Source organism: Falco peregrinus, chromosome 10 (assembly GCF_023634155.1).
Source record: "Falco peregrinus isolate bFalPer1 chromosome 10, bFalPer1.pri, whole genome shotgun sequence".
NCBI lineage: Eukaryota > Metazoa > Chordata > Aves > Falconiformes > Falconidae > Falco > Falco peregrinus.
The window spans coordinates 13,911,536-13,933,232 of NC_073730.1; the positions used below are offsets into that span (position 1 = coordinate 13,911,536).

The 21,697-nt window shown below is 37.7% G+C and overlaps 1 protein-coding gene across 1 annotated transcript in view; it reads right to left on the reverse strand.

Moving 5' to 3' along the window:
- Positions 1-414: 414 nt before the first annotated feature.
- The window catches only part of SLC30A7 (solute carrier family 30 member 7), a 33,909-nt gene continuing 12,626 nt past the window's right edge, over positions 415-21,697 (reverse strand). Inside the window, exons 6-11 of the mRNA XM_055814879.1 lie at positions 21,031-21,186; positions 19,401-19,451; positions 17,291-17,426; positions 5,949-6,039; positions 4,822-4,971; positions 415-2,136 (exon numbers count right to left, since the gene is read on the reverse strand). Of these exons, the coding sequence (XP_055670854.1) occupies positions 2,089-2,136; positions 4,822-4,971; positions 5,949-6,039; positions 17,291-17,426; positions 19,401-19,451; positions 21,031-21,186 (632 nt within the window). The 3' untranslated portion in view covers positions 415-2,088. The remainder of the gene's footprint in view (positions 2,137-4,821; positions 4,972-5,948; positions 6,040-17,290; positions 17,427-19,400; positions 19,452-21,030; positions 21,187-21,697) is intronic.

Below are 21,697 nucleotides of genomic sequence, written 5' to 3' on the forward strand. Positions count from 1 at the left end.
TATGCAAATGCTATGGTAAACTGCAGTACTCAGATCTGCTCAAGAGATTCTTGCACCCGACTGCACTGTGTAACGCGCAGATCCCACTCGTCAGAACTCCAGGCCTGACAGAGCACCTGCAAGGTGAGTGGGGAGGGAGCCCGACAGGGCGCCGGGCAGGAGGCCACGAGGGCTGTGGGGCGGTGCCGTCACCTGAAAAGAAAGAGCACTCTGCACCTGCATGCCCAGGATCAGAAACCAGCAACAGGGATAAAGAAGGATCCAAAGACTGGACAGGACTCTCAATTTTGAAAGCAATACCTATGTGGCTTGTTACTGCTTTAGACCTAGTTTTCAGTTCCAAGCACAAAAGTACACCCCCAAAATCAACATTCATGTTTCCATAGCTCATCTGGAAAATTCAGGAACCAACTATCAATTTGGTAACCATCATGTTTTCTCATGAAAAAAGATCAAAATTCAGGTGCTATATAGGAATGAATGACAGAATGAACACAAGAAATTCTTCATCTCTATCATGCATTCAGCAACATCAGTGGCAAAGGATCCGTTTCTGCAAATGAATCTTCACTACTCTCACAGTGCCTAGCACTTGCTACACAGACGCTGTCAGCTTCAGAGGGCCTTGATTTCAGTATTACCACATACCAGGTACCAGAAGAATACTTAAAATCCATACTGTCAGGAGCAGCTATCATTTCTCAGAAAAATGCCTGTCTTGTTTTCTACTTCACAATGTTCCATTTGTAAAATGCCCCCTTATAAAATCTTCCATCACTAAGTTACCTCCTACAGCATAGTGGAATTATAATCTGTAATACCAAGTACAGCAGATTGTCTTTGAAAACAACACTGAGATTCAGAAGTTTAGAATGATTATAAATGCTAGAAACATATGACAGACATGTTTCTGGAAAAAACAACTGCACTGAGATATTTTTTTTTTTCATGAAAACACAAAAGGCTACAGTAAGATAGTAAAAATCGTCAGACTTGTGAACCCCAAAAAAGCATAATCTTAAACATGAACCATGGTCCTTACTTCCATTTCAGGTATAACCACCAGCAACAACTACTTTCAGTATTTGGAAAGGCATAAGTTCTCACCAGTTTCTTTAATAAAAATTATTACAACCTATTAAAATCAAGATGATTTAAGCTTTCATAAACAATTTGGGGATTTAATTTTTCCCACCACATAATTTGGAAGATAAAATCTTCAATCATTGCTTCCATCACGAGCATCTTCCCTCAGCTGCCTGTTGTTTCAGTGACTATGAACATGAGTAGCATCATGTAATGTCTCATTACTCTCAACAGTATTAAGAGACTAATAATGAGAGTTAAATCTAATATTTTGACTAAAGCGATTTCCACAAGATATGTGCATCAAAATATCCAGCTTGTTTTGGAAACAAGTCTCTTCACAACAGCTTTGTCTTTTACATAGAGAATTCTTCTGTCTGGTAAGATGCAAGTATAAGGGAAGTTAAACATTTACAGTTATGCAAGTACACCCGCCAAGCCCCCCTCCCCCGTCACCAGTAAATAATCAGACTGCATACAAGATATTTGTAAAAGTAATAAAACCCTTTGATGCTCCATATTTATGCTGGCAAATACTTCTGATATGAAAGGCACTTTGAAAACCCAATATGGTTTGGTTCATTAAGTTTGCAAAGTACAAACAATTGTACAAACATACAATTATATTGAAGCATGTCAGCCACTGTGACATTATCTACAAAACAAGTTTCCAATTGTTGATAACACTGGTTTTATGGGAATGAGCAGTGGTTTCAGCAGCTTTACTGAAGACATGACAGGGTTTCCAGTACCACAATTTTAGTAAGTAAAAAAACCCTCAAAAACCTGTAAGTTTAGGGGCCACAAAAACCCAAGACCCAAAGTCCATAACATTCACCCAATATTTACTCCTTAGAAGTGAAGTCCATCCACAGCCCAAGGGCAGAAATCTGTTCAATCAATCCAGAACAGTGGCAGAGGCAGGCTCTGTCTTGAGAAGTACGTTGTTACACCATTACAGTACAGAAAACTTTGGTCCAACAGCACAGTTTCAGAAATTCACTACATGGCTGCGACATCAATCTGTATGTAAAGCTGTCTCACTCCTGCCTATGGAAAAGAGAAGGAGAGTTAAAAAAAAACACCTGTAAAGCCAAAGCAATTCAACTGTCCTGAACACCAGTCCACATCAGTACGTTACCTAGCAAAAACCCCTCAGTATGTTATTTTTTCTGTAATTCATCTTCCACATTTACCACATCATTCAATGACATCCTGGCAATGTGGAAACCTATGAACTGAGAGCGCTGTGTGAATACATAGTTCTTCTTCACACAGTCAGCTGCACATACGTAATTATATATGAACATTAGCTTTGCTACGTGACCTTTTCTGATTCACCCAAAGCAACTGTCACATGTGAAGCTGCACAAAAGCAACTCTTTCTTTTGTACAGGATTAACTTCCTGAAAAGCAAGCTGCTTGAAGAGCTGTCAGTTTAAAATGGAGCTAAGCACAAGAGTGTTACATCAGATTTACTGTTCCAAGCAGTTCTACACTGAGATTTTAGCAAGAAACAACAATAGCTACAATGAATTTACATGACATCACAACACACTAACTTTCGGTAAAGGTATGCAAATCGTACTAAAGCATTTCTCTCCTCAGAAATCCCATTAAACAAGACTTAGATGGACTTGCTTGGGTTTATTTTCAATCCATATAAAAACAGCATTAAAAAAGTCACTTATTCATTTTAACATCAGTGGCAGGCCAGCAGCAACGTTGTGATGGCTGCTGATTAGGCAACAGGATCTTGAAGCACAAGGCTGAACACTGCTGAAGATCACATTGTCTTCAACTATCATCAACTTGCTTTTAGCTCAGTTGAGTGGCAAAACCAACTACCAGTGATAGAAAGAATAATGAGGGCCAGTATTACTGAGGAGAAAAAAAAAAAAAAAAAAAATCTCTATTTTCTCCAACTGTTCCTCCACTTAGTACCATAGGTCAGGTAAGAAAAATGATAGAACTTGTTGTCCCAAATCCCCTCCCTGACAGATGGCTCTTGATACCTGCAGAGCTACAAAATAGCTGAAGAGCTAACAACTCACTTGGAAAATGCAATCCTTTGGAGACTTGAGATGTAAAATTAGTTTTCATATAATAGAATGTTCTGCATAGCCCTTCCTAAAAAAATATCCCTTAGTTTCAAACTACAGTCTGCAGAATGAGCCATGCAGACTGATTTCTACCTACTCAATCTAAAGCTGTATGTGATGGAACATCTCAAAAAGGACCAAGATTTATTCATAAAGTTTGATTTTAGAGTATTTGTAACAACAAATCCTCCTTCCCTAAGTTTCTAACATAAAAACAAGTATGTGGGTTCATTTTTATTGAGTTCCCCACAACTGAGTACTTTGAGTATCCAAGATTCATTTAACAAAACAATAATCCAGTCTGGAATTTTTAATAAATGTTACAAAACAGTTAATAAAAGAAGGTTCTTATCAGATGCATGAACGACTCACTAAGCTGCCAATGCAGTAGACGAATACAACATTTAGGACAAGGGAAAGAACGCGCATGTGAGCACACAAGGACTTTCCCCACTGTCGAAAGCTCTGAAAAAGAACACTGATGTGAGCACTTGAATTAAACTGTTGATAGAAGCAGGTTTTATTTACAGCATCAAATATACCTGATCAGAAGCCCACTTTATTCACTGTCCAACTGACTTAGAGAAGTAATTTACATATCTCCAAAATATTAACCTTCGGCTGATAATATTTTAGCTAAAACACTGGTTATAAACAAGAATATTTGTCTCCTTTTCAGCTACAAAACTCTCAGTTACTGAAAAGCAGAGAAAGGACATTATAAAAAAACATGATAGTTTCTTCAAATACAGTCCCCCAATATAAAGAATAAAACCAGGATGTTTGGCTCTGGATGGTATATGAGAGTAAGTTTCCAGCTTTATTCTTCACAAAGTTCTCTTGCTGGAGAAGAATCTTCTGTTTTATATTAATAGACTCTGGGTTCTATCTGTAAACTATACACATCCAGTAGCTATACTGGAATAGGCAGCCAAACTGAATGTTGTGTTTCATGGTTGAAAGTATAAGCAAGCAACAGAAAAATATTTCTGGAATTTGCAAGAACTATCAACTTCTAATAAAGTTTCTGTTGTTCACAAGAATTCATATCAGCTAAAAGTGCTATCAAATACATCGCTATCTATATAAAAAACCCCACAAACCTGTAGAGAAATAAATAGGAACACACTCGTCCTATACAACATGACAACTGATGGTTACATTTTAACTAGTGATCACCATAGCACGGATGTTACTAAAAGACAACAAAATATGCAAAGACATTGGAACCTTAGGAAGACAGAAATGGATGACAAACATAGCCTCAGCACAGTGAAAAACGTAAGCAGGTCCAGCCTGTGGTCAGAAGCCCTACCCTGAGGGAAGCCCCCATCTGTTTTCTTGGTTCCTTATAGGTCAACATAGGGTTTCAACTTAATTTGATACACCTCAGACAAATACAGCTGTTATCTCCATCAAATGGCATCAAAACCCAATACAGAGAGGTACAGGAATTCCACCTACCCTACTGAGAATTTTGAAATTGCTCTATACAGCTGGAGCAGAGAAGCTTTTCAAACCACACCGATATGAAAACCAGAAACAATTAATCTTTCTTTATAAGAATCACAATGTCACATCACGTGACACACAATTTACACTTTGAGATGCAATTGCCACTGATGAGACATACCTGAGTAAAAATATTGTGAGTCTGGCTTAGAATCCATCTTCCATCAGCATCAGGAGCTACTAATAATTTCAACGTTCCAATGTAAACATCAGTACAGAGGGTCCAGAAATGTGGATCATGTAAACTGTAAACTCCTTGCAACTGCTGCACCTAAAAATATAGGAAAATTTTAAAAAATATATTTCAGAAAATGTCTGTATTATGTCTTTTTACAGAAAATATAAAAGCCGATGAATTCTTTACTTCTATTCACTGTGCAATTTGTGATATTTGACTTGAACTTATCTCAGTAATTGTAAGGAAGGTGAAAACATACAGCTTGCATGTATGTGTCAAGATTTTGTACCTTGCTGCGTTTCCAGCCTACATATATTTCACTGAAACCATTTCTGAAACAGTGGTGTCCAAGAGAGAAAAGTACAGTTATTGAATTTGAGAAGGCATCCAATTTTTGCAAATGCAGGAATTTTCCCATAAAATATTTTGTGAGAGATTCTAACTATTAACATAAACATATTAATATTTTTCTGTGAATATTTTGTGAGGGCTTCAGTTTCTGCTGTCAAAACCCTTCCTTTTCCTCTGTCCAATTGTAGCAAACCCTCCATGTGACGATTACAGTCCTGCAACTTCCCGAGGAAAGGCGACACTCCTACGTGGGCTTTGTACTTGGCAAAGGCGCTTCAATGTTCAGGTCGTGACACAGCAATAGGTAAGTTAAACAGGAGTACCAGCAGAGGTCAAATCCAGAGTAACCGACGTATTCTTACAAATACATATCCAGTGGTACTCCACTTCACTTTACTAAGAACTAGATTTTGAGGGAAACAAAAATCTGAACAAACCAGGAAAACATTACACACTTTGTATCAGCACAAAGTACTTGGAGAGTTTCAGGATCTGTTTTTCTAAACCAACACAGCACATTTTAGAACACAAACTGAGTTGAAGCGACATGCAGTTTAGGACTTCAGAAAGTAAGAATCAAACTGGTACCTCCATTTGTACAGTCTAAGGAATCTTTCACAGGCATTACTGGAAAAACATGACAAAATATCCTCAAACACACAGTTGAGGCTTATTCAGTCAGCAGCCTGATCCGAGGCAAAAACGGCCTAAGAGCTCACCCTCTGGTAGCACTGCGGCAGGGCGTTTTCCAGGGAAGGAGGAGTTCGCTGCATCAAAATTCCAATGGATTCTTTTAAAAGGGGAACGATACTGGAAAGAAAAAAGGAAGGTAGCTACCGTTACATTTTCAAAACACGCAGAACAAAGAGCAACACAACATTCCTTTATGCTCTTGAAGAATTTTTCTTTTGTTACTTTTCCAGAAGCTGAGAAAGTTGCCATAAAAACCTGGTACAGAAAATAAAAGGACTGACAAAATTGCTGCGCTGTCTTACTAAAGGTCAGATCGCGCTCCCCTAGATTTTCCGCAGAGACAACTGGTGGATAATCACAAAAGATCAACGGTTTAATCATAGGATTTGAGTTTAAATCTCTTGGTGTCTTAAAAGTTATGTGACAAAGCAGCTGATAAGTACAGCTCAAAACCAAAACCTACTTCAACAGCAATCACTCACAACCAACCATAGAAATATATGCAACTGAAATGGTTTTTGCTTTTGTGTCTGGCTTAAGCCATATTTTTCTTATGAACTAAGATAATAATGGGGAAATGATAAAACAAAATTAGTATGGACCAGTCCAGCTATAACAAAGATGTTTTCTCAGAAACAGACAACTTAGCATATTCTTGAAGTGAACTAAGTGTAGGGTCTCATCCAAGCTCAAGGATTAAACATTTGGAAACAATTAGAGGTTCCCTCCTGGCCAAATGGTCCTGTTTCATCAGCAAGCTAAGATGACACTCTTTTTTCTTATTATTACTTCCCCCCCTCCCTTTTTTTTTTAAAATAAAACCAGGAGACCAGTAAGCCCATACCCTGAAACAACCACTAAAAATTTATATTCTTAAGTATTCAGTATGGTGATTTTTTTTTTGTTTAGGAGTAGTGCATCATGTCTGGCTCAGTACAGCATCCTAAAATTTTCAAGAGGATGACAAGTATCTATAGCCTAATACTAAAACTTAACTAGCAATCTCATTTCAAGACCACATAGGTCACCTAACACTCTAGACCAAAAGTGATGATATACTTCGGAAATTGTAAGCTGAACTTCAGTGTTCAGCACTGGCGTCACAGCTGGAATACATTGAGTGATGAGATAAAAAGCATCCAGAAAACATTTTTAAGATATTAATTGGGCTGTCTGTTAAAGGAAACCACAGAAGCTTTGTTTAAAATCTCATGAAGTGATGTAGAATACACTGTGCAGACCCGTTGTATATTTGCAGATGGTGAGCAGCATGACCTCACCGTTCCTTTGCATGATGATTCCATTTGCACATGGAAGTAGCGCTGGCTGATCGACTGCTCAGCTCACTCCTTGGCTAATCCTTTACCAGCGGTGGGAAGGAGTTAGAGGGTGCATGACTCTTGTCTAATGAGCCCCAGAGAAAGAAATACCCTAAGTCTTCCTGCAGGCACACTAGTTATTCCAGGCAAACTCACTGCCTGATGCACTCCATCACGTGGCCTCACACAGTTGCGCCCAAGGAATCAGTTCAGATAAAGGAAGAAGCAATTAGGGGCAGGCAGGAGTGGCCTAAACTGGACCGTCACTGACACAATTAAACACTTAGCAATGCAATAACTGTCAATCTCTCTAAAGGGAGCTTAATTGGAGTGTCACATTCTACAGACAGTGGATTACAGAAGTTTAGGGAAAAAGGTTCTCTTATCAATGGACCCATCTCACTAAATAATGTCCATGTCACAAGCATTACATCAAAGGGAGCTGGAGGTGCCAAAATACTCCATTGCTGAATTGATTTCAGTTTAACTTACTATTTAAAATGCGGGTTTGCTTCTTAATAAAAACCTTGAAAGACCAAAACACAAGCTCAGGATGCAAACTGAATACAAGATTTTTTTAACACTGACTCCATCCCCATAAATTTAACAAGGCCCCTCAAACATATGCATCCAGAGGCTTCAAAAACCACAAATGCACAGGCTACATATTTTTTCCCACGGCAAGAAATAAAAGAATGGAGAATGTAGGGGCTTGCCTTTTCATTGAAACATACCACTAGGAACGAAAAAATTCCGTGAAAGAAACCTAACAAAAATATTTCTGATTTGGACAACTTATTTACATTAGTTGATAAAACTGATGTACATTACCTGATGGAATAGAAATGAATTGGCAAGTAGGAGATTTGGAGAGACAGCCTACGGATATTTAAGACTAGCAGGCTGGGCATATTAACCCATTTCAAAAAAGGATTTGGTCAGTGAAACTGATTGATTCATTCTGGAACAGGATACACATTGAAAAGAGGAAGTTAAAACCCCGACAGCGAGCTCTTCGCCTGAAGATGCATTTAGAATTACTACCTGCTTCATTCTGAAAACCTTGTTGCCTAAAACCCGATCTTCCAGGGTTAAGTCCATGCAATTAGCAGGGCGTATACAAGCACCGAAGACTGCCTCTCCTTGTCAGGCAACAGGGTGCAGTTTTAAGCAGCTCTAGGAACCATTAGCTCAAAATCAACTAATGCACAAAAACGCGAATGGGAGTAGACACTCCACTCCTAGCATAGGTGGTGCAGCTTAAAAGATAGTCTTTCTGCTAGCAACATTTTGCCTATTCATGTTTCTGTAATGGATCCACACTAAAGCCTTAAGAGAGAAACCTCCCGTGCAAGTTTTTGGCAATAATGCTGCACAAGTTACACTTTTATCCAGACTTCACAAAAAAGCTAAAGCTGTCGTGTTTAACTGGAACAGCAACAACTTACAAGTCCAAAGAATAGAGGCAAATCAGGATGTGGCTTGGTACTGTAGGCGAAAGTTGAAGCGTACCCCAGGTAACACCTCCCTCCCTCTAACGCAGACACAGCGTTCAGCTACAAATACATCTTTTGCAAAGCTGAAAAGGCCAAAGACAGCTGCAGCGATGTGATATATCCTCACAAATGCTGTTAGCGCACAGAAACACATGCACGCATCTCTGCATCCAAAGGGATGCTACCATACAAGTCAAAAGACTACAAAGTAGTCTTTTATTGCAAGCCAAACTAACATAACAAGCTATAGAACCCAGTTTTCTGAAGTCTTATGTTTTCCATTGTTTCATGCATACTACTGAAGTACAAAACCCTTAATTAAAACCCAAAACTCCACAAAGTATGGTCTTTTCTCAAGCACTAACTAAAAAACAGTATTAGCACTAACTGAAAAACAGTATTAGTTAATCACCAGGAGGCACCAGAAATACTAGTTCCATCTCATGTGACTGAAGAAAACACTAGGACAGATGACAATACCAAGCAGGCTGAGAATGTGGTTAGAGAATTTGACCAAGCTTTCCTTTTTTTCGGATTAGTCATTAGTGCAAAATACACGTGGTTGTCTCTGCAACAACTACTGCACTAGTACTTCCCCCCCTTTTTTTATTTACAAAAAGATTATTGAGGAAAATAAATAATACTGACTTGTCACCAAGCAAAAAGTTTTTTCACGCATAAGCATATAAGCTTTGCTGCTAAGGCAGACGCAAACTTCCAATGCTCTCTGATTACTAAGCCTTGAATCTAAAATATCACACTCCTTTACAAGACAATGGAATTTGAAAGCAGTGCTAACCCACAGCAAGACTTGGGACACAAACATATCCTCTACAAAAGCCACAATAGCAAAAGCAGCTAAAGTGTGCAAAATGAGTTAGCAGCACATCATGCTTGCACATACACTGTTACAGAGGAAGTGAAAGCTGCTCAAACAGATAACAGCTATTGACAGGAATCTGATAAATCTAGCCTGCCACTACTACTACTACTACTACTACACACGGCTTGATCAACAATGAAGAGTGAAACAATCACATTCTTAATCAACTTGCATCACATTCAGATAATACTCATACCCATTCCAGTCCCATCCTGTTTGTGCCACTGCTCTTGCTGGCATAGGTAACAAGACTGGCTGGCACAGTCATCTTGGCCAGTAAGGCTGAAAGCAACTCTGGGGTAAAGAACCCTTAAAAGTATTGTAAGGCAGAGAAGAGCAGAAAATTTATTTACTGCTTTCAGCACCATAGAAAAGAGAGGATACTTGTGACAGATTTTGTGGAAGGTAAACAAACATTGCCAAGACTCATGACCAGCTATAGTTCTTCAAAGACCATAGCTGAAAATCTACAGCCAGATTTCAAAATCTTTTTTTTTTTTTTTCCCCACCCACCATCCACATTTGCAGTGTCAAGACTGTCAAGCTATTTCAGAACTGTAATAAAATTTTTCTATTAGGCAATGGCAATTTTAATCAGACTGCAGGCTTTGCTCAAGACAAGGAACACAGGTTCAACATTTACTTTTCCAATTTTACATTGTGTGTCCTAGTAATAACGTACCACTACGATTCTCAAGCAAGGCTGGCAGGTACTGTTACCCTGTAAATAAAGGCAGTGCATGCTATGTAGCAATGATGGCTCAAAACAACACCAACAAGCAGCATGCTAGTTTGGGGGAGTTTTGCTACAGACATTCCTTCTGAATCTTAGCGAATGCAGCACTTCATTTAAAAAAGCTTTTTTTTTTTTATACCGTCATGCCCCAAACACCATAGGCATATACCCTAAATGTTCCATCCTCCCTCAAAGTTCTTTCATATTATATCATGTTCAATCAGCTCTAGACTGTATGTAAAAATTACGTAATCCACGAAAACAACTTCACTAAATGACTGAATTGTCTCATTTCTTTGAGCACTTAATAGGCAGTCTCCATGCTCTATCCATCTAGTATCATATTTAGTCTACAGTGCCTTTCTAGAAATATGTGGGTCTAAGTAGTTTCAGACAAACTTCTTGCTTTATACTAGAGTTGTGGCTTTTGCTTGATGACTAATTTCACATAGCTGATTGAAATACTGAAATTGCTTCAACATTTCAGAAGAAAGCTTAGAATTCTAAGGCTAAAAAACAATTTAATTTTAAACGTTACAACCACTTTAGAGACTTGAGAAATTGTTTATTGATTCAGGCACATTAACTTAGGAGGAAAACACCTTGGAAAAAACTTGAAGAGTGTCAACCTGAGCAACTATAAAATAGCCAAGTTTTTTTTTAGAAAAAAAGACTTCAAACAAAATGCCAGTAAGACAGACTCATCTCTTTTAAGCATGTCCCATTTATGCATTTAATTAAATGGGTACTTGCATGACAGAGTACAGAAAGTAATCAAAGGAAGATTCATCAGATGTTAGTGGTAGCATCCAGGAACACTCAGGAGCTCCAACCCCTCATCCACACCAGCTTCACCCTTTAGAATTGTCTATAGATTTACGATGCAGAGATTTTAAAAGATTACAGGATACAGACCTCTGAGAAACCACAGGCTACCAAGCCCTTTGCTTGTCAAGACTCAATAGGTAAATACATAAATGGAGGAAACACAACTCTGCACAGCAAGTAAAAGCATAACAAAATTTGCAAAGTGGAAAGCATCCGACTTCATGCCTTTGCCTCTCTCTATCAGAACAGTAATATGTGAGCCATTTTTCTTCCTCCAAAAAGATGTATTTTAAAGCAGGAGATTTGATAGGTATTAATGATATTTCTATATAAGCGTACTGAAGACAGGCTTTTACTGGGATGTAGACAGTCAGTCAGTCTACTAAAGGGCAGTGACTGATCTTACCTCTCTATACTCTAATAAGAACTACCTGGTCTTCTGCTTCCACTAAGCTTGGAAGCGTATTTATTTGTCAGTGAATACAACCTCAGAAGAATCCCACGCTCGATTTTCACTGTGCAGCCAGAATGTTCTGCCCTAGCTCACGGTGAGTTAGACAGTGAATGTCACCTTAAAGCAGCCTTAGTGAAGGATCACGGGAGCAACACAGAGCAACTGTGTCTGTAGCTGACAATTTGCACTAATTAGAGATGTTGTCTACAGTAGGGCTCAACCATTTGAAATAAAAGCATCGCTTGACTTCTCTGAAGCAGCATTGCTCAACCCTTCGTGCATCTGCACAAGACAAAACAGGCTACAAATTAGAGATTGCACAGCTTTCTATTGCAATGATAAGTTCTTTAGTCATCCTATACAGATATTTTTGTGATTTCTTCTGGCAAGTGTTGCTGTAATTTCAGAAAACTGAACACAGAAGACCCATTAATAGGAGCAGGCAAGACTAGAGTAAATCAGAGAGCTGCCCAACACTGAAGCAAGCAAACACTCAACATAAAACGAATGAACAGTTATTTCATCTAGACACAAGCAATCGTGGATTAAAAGCAATCATTCCCCTCTGCACTCGCATGCAACTGCTTCGATGTTCTACTGGCTTATTAGACATAGTTCCATGGAAGGGAATAAGGATTTCTGTTCTGCCTTTATTCCCTCTTTGGATATGTAAGTTTCCAGAAACAACACAGATTTAAAAAAAATAATTACAAAAAAAAGAGCCCTGGATCACACCTAACCCCTACCCATGCCCTGCACACTCTGCAAGTTAAACTCAGACCATTAAGCAGTAAATTGGAGGACACGACTGAAGCCAAATCACTACCAGGTTAAGTGGCATATGCACATTTTATTCAGAAAAAAAGCACAAAAATAAACTCCATTAAACCCTCAAAAAACTAAAAAGGCACCAAGTATTAAACACTAAATTCATAGATGGCACAATGATTTCTTAATTTTAGTTTGTCTTTCATTTTTCATGTAAATGTTTTTGAAAATTTCCATGCTAAAAAAAGGCAAGCTATTAAAATGCTCCTCAAAGAGTCTCATGAACCTCTAAAAGGATCTTATCATCGTCACCTCATTCAGCTTTTTATCTCAACCATTACCTGTAATGAAGAATCAAAAATACCACTTTTACAGTCTAAGCAAGTTAAAACAAAGTCCATACAGTTTATGCCTTTCCCTGATACAACTGGACCACACAAAATGTTCTATACACATTCCTAAAATGTATGTATTTTTTTATTTAAAATCTAATGACCTGTACGAACACAGGTCATGTATGACTTTAAAAAAAACAGTTTACCACAATGGCATAAATAAATTGTAACATCTACTTAATGACCTTAAAGTACACTAAAAATGTAAGTGCACTATGATATCCACATTTTGATTAAGTATTTGCTTGGACATGCAAAGTGTAACATACTAATGCAGATTTATAGGTATATATTTTTAAATTGAATTATGTTTAATTATAATTTTCAGGAACATTATGAAATTGAATTGCAAAGTATTTATCTTTGTAAAATTTGAGAAAAAATTCAGTGAGAGAATCCCTTTCAAATTCAAGAAAATTTCAATACATACTCAGATAATGAAAAAGCTGGAGTTAAGAACTTGAAAGTTCTTGGTGCTAGTTTTGTTAGTCCACTATGCTCATTTACTTACTCCAAGAAGGTAAGGGCAAAATACCATGTGATTTCATAAATACTATCCCACATCCAGTAATGGATAGCAAATTCAACATTTTTTATTATTAATTTTCATCTAACTACTTTTCCAGATTACTTTGCACTAATTGCATCATTAGTATCTTCACAGAAAAGAAAAAAAGCTGCAAGTTGGTAATAAAATGGCCCCACATTAACGCATTACTTAGATCTTCCCTTGGCAATCTCTCATCAGGTAAAAACCATGGCAATGTAATTTGTTAAAAAGACAGAATGGATTTTCACTAGTCTCAAACCTACATAGCTAACTACTGTCGCACCATTATCTTAGCTCCTCCTGCACCTATTACCACAAGAATTCCTCTTTTAAATACATATACCTGAAGTTCAGCACTGTAAAATAAACCTAGTTTTGCTGAAAATAATTCAAACATGTTTCTGAATACATACTTCCAGTAACACCCATCATACTGCAAGAACACAGTATTTCCTAAATCCTTATAGTGATAGTGACCCAGATTGTTGAGCTGATTAAGAAAACTTTTTAAAGTTAGCAATCCGAAGACTTCTTTCGAGGTACCTTATTATACTGCTTACTGTTTATCCTATAGAAGGCTCCTGCCTTTAATCTGTATCTACAATTCTGTCCTAATTCACCTCTATGCAAGCTCGCTCCAGCTGGAAAGCCTACTCACAACTTAGACTAAACACACACCCAAAGAGATACTGTAAGCTAGAGTAGTCTGAGGATCCTTCCCTCAGAGGAGAAAGCCACCAACCAACATGAGTAAAAATTCATTTACCAGTTTGTATTTCATTGGGAATTTTCAACTTTATGAAAATAGTTTGCTCAATGTATACTTTTTTTTTCTATACAACCAGCAGGGTTTCTAGACTGTAACATTCAGAATAGTGTACCCTCATTATCTAAAAATTAACAAAAGATTAGAGTCTGGACCACTCTCCCACCATGACTTTAGATTTATACCCACGTTGCCATCTGCAGTCTTCACAACTGCTTCATTGATCATTATTTAAAAGTTACAATTTCCTCATAACAGACTATAGGCAAGTCTTAATGCAATACAGTAATTCAGCATTTGAGAACAAGTGACAGAAGGCCAGCACAAGAGCTAAAGATAAAAAGACATTCTCCTAGGAAAGAAGTCTCTCTCCCAAGTAACAAGTTGACAGCCAAAAGCAAAAGCATTTCTATACAGATTTTGACATTTCAGCTGCTTTATTTTGAAGTTTCAGAGTACTGAAATACATAAAAGGAGATCCCTGCTCAAGGTTTTGCTTTCACTAAGAGCTGCTGGTTAACATTAACAGCAGTAAGAAGAGTATTGCCTGTATTCGTTAATAACTAACACATTTAATATAGAACCAGAGGTCTAAGCAGCTAATTAAAATGGAAATGGGCAATTTCATATACTTAAATGTGGAGTGATGCAAAAGAGCTTTGGAAGATCAGCAAGAAAATATACTACTATTTAGATTTAAACCAATCAGCTAAAGTACTCTTCTAAGAAGAGACAGCACCTTGGGGCTTTAACACAACCCTATTTGAAAGAAGCAGAGCCTTACAGTCCCAACTAGGGGAAAGCCCCCGGAAAGCTTTAAAACCTTTGGACAACTTTATCAGACTGACTTCTACATCTCTGACTCAAATCTATGTCTGCTTTATTACAGCCGCAAAGAACAGATCCTGATTTCTAAACACACATGCATGGGTCCACTTGTACTCTTATCCCACTCCACCTTAGCGGAGTTGGTTTAATTAGTAAAAGAGACACAAGTGGGCTGCTCCACACAAGTACAATTGACAAATGTTCCTCTGAAAGAGCAGACAATTATTTCATCTAAAGCCAAGTCTGCTTCCCCCCAAGTTATTTATCAAGGTTGCAAACAGGCCCACGGAAGTGGCCAGGAATCCCTGCACCAGATACTTAACATTCCCTTCCTCCCCACCTCAAAACCACGGGCACCCATCAGCAAACAGACAATTAAAAAAAAACCAAACCCCTAGACACAGCTCTTGCCACTATCAGTTTAAAGTCTTTTCGGAAACAATATATTTCACCTCAAATTTTAAATTTCACAAAATTTCAGTATAATCTTTTCTCCAGGTTAGATATAGGTGACTTGAAAATATTAAGGACAAAACTATTATATATCCTAGCAATCATTAGTTGGCTCCCCATATTACTGTTACAAAAGATCATCTTTTGGGAAAATCTGAAAAACCTTTTTGCGTTAATTCTAGAAGAGCGCACACACAGCACAGTGAAGAACAAGGCAGAATAACCAATGGTTTCTATGTCCAGAAGTGTAAATGAAGATTACTGAAGTCAAACAACACAAAAGGGGACTCAAGCTCTCAAAGAATATCCACCTGAAACTGCAAGTCATCTTGTTTAAGTGCATTTCAACCAAAGCCATCAGTAGTTAAGTCTGCTAGATGGCTTAAAAAAAGCCCAACAACATTAACCCCCCCCAAACCCTACAATTAGTGTTTGCTCTCCTGCTGGGCCAAGATGTGTCAGTCTGCAAGAAATGCAGGCTTGCTTCTACTGACTATGATGCAGCTGACTGCACTCAACGTAATGATTCTACAGATCATTTATAGCATCACTGACCAACAAAATAATGTTACAGGCTGAGGTATCAGGTCATAAGTTACATCAGTGAACTTCTGCAGCATTTTCAGCATAGAACATGGACCTCTGGCATTTCTTCTAACTGTGCTAGAAGACCTATAATTTATTATGAAAGCTCTGTTATGGAAGGTAATCTCCTTCCAACCTCTACATGAATGGAAGAAAAAAAAATTCTCATTCACATGGCATTTTCTAATCGGCATTCCGTATGTGCTTTGCTGTACAAAAAGCCAGACCCTTAAAATACAAAGTGTATGTAAACCTGTGTTTTACTCGGCTGTTACCTCAATGATAGTTTCCTCTCTGTCAGTAACGTGTATTTTCTTTCCATTTTTTGAGATTTCAGTAATAGAATTAGTTTGCAATAACTTGTTCTTTATGAAATTATAGGAGGTTTAAGTCAAAATACTAAGTTATATTAAAGCGATAATTTAACAGGGATCCCTAGCACACAGATTTCAGTGGGCATTTAAGTGCCTGAAGCATGTTGCCCTACTCTAGTAAGGAGATTCACATCAGTAATTCCGAGAATGCTGCCATGCATATAGTATAAACATGCCATATATGGTTTAAGCGTAAGTAGCTGCAGTTAATCAGATGACATTCACCCCTGCTGAAGAGACAAAGGTGTTCAGTTACTAGGTTGTAACTGGAGTTGCGGCACCCTGCCCTGCACCACCAGTGAAACCGCTGCCACAAAAGCTTCAGTAACAGCATCACTGAATGAAATGTTTGCTTGTCCAGCCTCATCCAAATACCTTCACATTTACAGTGGTCTTGGTAAACAACAACTGGGAAAGCCCAGAACTACTAGAAGCATTTCCAACAGATCTTAACACGGAATAAGGATGTCAGAATACAAATACAAAGGAAGAGGCAGTTCTCACTGGGGGAAAAAAAAAAATTACCAGCCTTGATTTGTCAAGGACAAGGGCACATCCTGTGCCAGAAGGCCCAGCTCTGCTGCCCTGAAGCCATTCTGCTCCATTTACTGGAGTACATTGGTTTATGTAAGCATGTACTAAATACAGAGAGGAAGCTTTCTACAGTTGGAATCTGAAAGAAATTTTTGTAGCATTATGCAAAAAGGGGAAAAATATGCAGATGTAAGAGCAAAAGCTGTAGCTGTAGAAAAGAAAGATAGCTCATGTAAGAGCACACCAGAACAGCTGTAGAGAACAGAGGTAATGTATCTCTCTTGGAAGAAAAGCAAATGCGTAAGTCCTTAGCATAACAGACAAAACTTTTCTAAGCTGTAGTTTCTGCTGTAACTAGCATCAAAAATACTACCAAATATCAGCGATAGCAGTGCTTACCTTACACCTATAAGTAGTGCTATCAGCATTGAACAAATAGGATCTGCTATCATTAGACCATAGTTCTGCATCAACAGAGCAGATATGATTACACCAATACTTCCAAGTGTGTCTGCAACAATGTGTAGAAATACACCTGTAAGAGATTAATTAATATCATTACAACTTGCTATTCTCAAAGCTAATGGAGTATTTCAAAGACAGTTTACAGAGAAGAGTTGCAAGAACTATTAACATGATTTATGCTTGTTAAATTTCTGGTCAAACACACAGAAAGTGATCACAGGATTTCAACATATTTGTAGAATATAGAGCATCTGAAGAATTTACATTATCTTCTGCACTTAACAGTACGGGGCATTTCGTGGCACGGCTATCAACTTAAGCAGTGGTTAACAGATGTAGCTAGTTTTTTTTTTATTTCCACTCGATGCCCACCCACATTGCAGCAAAGAAACTCATGTTCCCTGATGCCTACAGACAATGGTAAGTACTGTATAAGATGGAAAGGCTGTTAACAGCAACAGCTCTGTAAACCTTTGAAAGATACCAATGTTTCATTGGCAATATTTTGTAAAAGTTATATGTCAAATTTTTGAGATATTGAGAATTAAACAACATTGCAGACATGAATAACTTCACTCTTATTTTGAAGAATAACACACTACCTTCTCCAAAAGACAAAGAAACAAGCACTTTGCAGCTACCTAAAACGCAGTCTTTGGAGCTCTCTGCTGGCAATGACGGGAAGTCACACAGAAACAGCTTTTTGAACGCGGTTAGCTCTCTAGACTGAGGTAATCCCTCCTCACAGAAACAATGCTCAACTAGGTATCAGCTCTTTAGTGATTTTCCTGAGTCTACATTAGTACAGTGTCTGGCTGGGATGGAGTTTGGTCTCCTCTGTAGCAACCTGCATGACGCTGTGTTTTAGGTTTGTGACTAAAACAGTGTTGGTAACACAAGCACCGGGGCCTTCCGCTTCTCACTCTGCCCCACAGCAAGCAGGCTGCGGTGGGCAAGATGCTGGGAGGGCACATAGCCAGCAGAGCTGACCCAAACTGACCAGAGGGATATTCCGTACCGTATAACATCACGCTCAGCAATAAAACTGAGGAGCCGTCTCTTCAAATTAGCAATCGCTCAGAAACTTCCTGGGCATTGATCTACTGGTGGGAGGTGGTAAGCAATTGTATTTGCATCACTTGGGAGTTGGTTTGTTTTTGTTCTCTTTTTTTTTTTTTTTTTTAAACTTCTCCCCCACCCTTCTTCACTTACTAAACTGTCTTTATCTCAATCCAAGAGCAGGTCTCATTTTTCCTCTTCGAGTTCTCTTCCCTGTCACACTGCAGGAGCGAGCAAGCAGCTGCTGGGTGCTTAGTTGCTGGTCAGAGCCAACACACCACAGTATTGAAAAATTAAAATAAAATTATACCAAATTGAGTCTTTAATATGCTTCAATTAAAATGTGCCTTTCACGAGAAGACTGACTTTCAAGTATCTTCTACTCAAGTACTGAGTGTACATACACGTAATATGGTATGCTATAAATTTTGGAAGAGGTTGAACATGTTCCTTTTCAAGGACTACAAACAAGCTAGAAAATCATCCAATAAAAGAAAACAGTATGTTTGGGTATGCCAAATAACTACTACCTCTTATGTTACATAATCTTCTCCCTCTGAATTATGAACACTTTAAAAAAAAAATAGTCAAAGCTCAAACCCAACATCTATGTTACTAGCACTTCATTTACACTAATGGTCAGGAGATCATAGACTCCAATATTCCTTCAAGTAATTTAATGACTAAACCAACTGTAACAGCTTGATGAAATGCAAGTTTTAAACTCAGGAACCCTTCAACAATTATATCAGTCCACATTTCACAAATACATTCTATCTTAATAATACTGGCTTTCACTTTCCAGAGCATACATTGCAATTAAGCTCCTTAGGTTTCTGCTTTTAACCACTCTTTCCTATATTTTTATTATTTGATTTTTCAGCGTCACCAACAGAAGCTGAATCCCAGCTTTTGGGATCTCCTTTCTCAACTGTGTTGAAACCGTGATAACACTAATAAACCACTATACTTATTGTCATCATACCTTGTAAAATCTGTTTGCTGGATCCACCCATCTCTTCAAGAGAATGGTCACCTGTGAAGACAATTGTTGGCATATTAACCTACATAAATGCTCTCTCTAGTGGCATATTCTGCTATGGTCTTTCTGAAATTTCTTGACCAACCAAGCTGCTCACAATAATTAGCTTTTACTGTAGCTATTGTTTTTTATGTAGTGTTTTTTTACACTGCAATTAAGTTAAAAGTCTTAGAACACAATTTTTAAACAGAAAATACTAGTTTACACAATAGATTTTATATATGTATATATAAAAAGATCAATTGTTTTTTAAACGAAAATAAACTGAGAAGACCTTTTTAGTATTTAGCAAAATGAGGCCCCCTCAAGAATACAAGCAATACATACAAGCAACAAGAGTAAGGTCAAATAAATGTGCTAACTAGAAATACTTCATTTAAGCAAGCATTTATACCTAATGTAAACCAACAAGGATAAGACTCGGAGAAGGTAGAACCAAGTCAAAAAATCCACTCATCCAAGCATATCAATGCCTCTGTGGAACACTTCAGAAAGATATTTTAAGAAAAAATTGTTAAAGGATAGCAGATGATGCCCACTGAAGCTACATAATAATTTCTGCAAAAGCTGATTTGAATATTAAATTGCACAAAACAGATAGTTCCACTGAGTTAGGGGGCATAGGGAGAGCAAGAAAGACGCAGGAGGGGGGAGTTCCTGTTTTCCAGCCAAACTCCAGGAGAACACCTGGAAAACAAGCACCAATTTCCTACTAAAAATAGCAAGGAAAGGACAAAATTACACTCCGTTACCTCCTGTCTGCAAGTTACCAACACTATTCCCCACTCAAAATGTACACATTTTCAGTCACATCAGATTTTAGTTTACAGCTCAGGCAGTAAGGACCGACAACCCTGCACTACAACAAGGCTTTCATTTGCATTGTTACAAATAGGTAATAACCACACTGTCTCTTCTCCCATAGTGAAGGTTACTGATCATATTTTGCATTGATGTCTCTTCACAGATTGTTTGCCTTTAAAGAAAAGATTTAAGTATAGCTAAGATTCCAAGTACAGTTTTCATAACCAGCTTTAAAATAGATTACAACTACACACAACAGGGAAAATCTTGTTTGTATTGGTTTGAAATCACAAATCAAATACAACATCAGTCCCTAAGAACCCAAAATAAAATTGCTTGTTTATCTTACCCAGTATCTTGATCTGTAAAATTATTAAAATGGAGAACACTGGCAAAGCAGCTTAAATTTATTGATTTAAATGAAAAATTGAAACAGAGCATTTGATAACTTATTTCATTATACTGCTATAGCATACATCTGCTTTATCTTTTGCCAACATGTGACATTGCGGCGAACATTCAAAAAATGTAGGTAAAACAAAACCTTTAAAAACTAACCTTTAAAAATGAACTTACTGCAAGTGAAAGAGAATTTACCAAAATGAGCCACAAAACATGGCAGTGGCATAGCGTACCACACATTTAGTGAAACTACTTCCATGTCTGCTCACAACAAGCTGCCAGAACCCTCTTTTTTTTTTTTCAGTAAATCATTAATAGCAAATTTAAACTGAGTCGAGATGGTTTATGACATTAACTAAGTACTTACCATGGCAATAATCCTGACCATGAGAGTGTCCATGACTATGGCCATGATCATGAGTGTGTCCATGGGCATGTTTATGTTCATGACTGTGACCATGACCTCCGTGACTGTGCCCATGGCCGAGACCACCATTGAATAGAGAATGGCTGTGTTCGTGCCCTATAAATAAATATCACCATCAGAGTATAAATTTAAGTGAAGAAATAAAGTATGCTTACATTTGTTTCTAACCAACTTGAAACATTCATCTTCTAGGTCATCTTAAGGTACAGCTTTAAGTAAGTTAAGAAAATTAACACAAGCTGTTTGTCATCTAAATCTATGCTGTGCAGCCATATAAAATACATACTTGATTTGAGAAGTGCTTTTATACGTTCCCACTTCTGAGACAAATTGTGCTACATGTTTAGTAGAATTTGAAAAATGCACACATAATTAGATACAAGCACATTAAAAATAGCCGTTTTAAGAAACCAGAAATTTGCCATCATTCACACATTAAAAATTCAAGCTGTTTAAACACCAAAGACTATTTTCTTCCACCAGTCTATATCAGTTTACATGTTAAGCTGAGTGATACCAATCAGCCTTGCAAAAACAAAAACCCCCACAACCCCCACAAAAAGTTTACCCTATATATATTTAGGCAAATAAATTCTGTATTTAAATT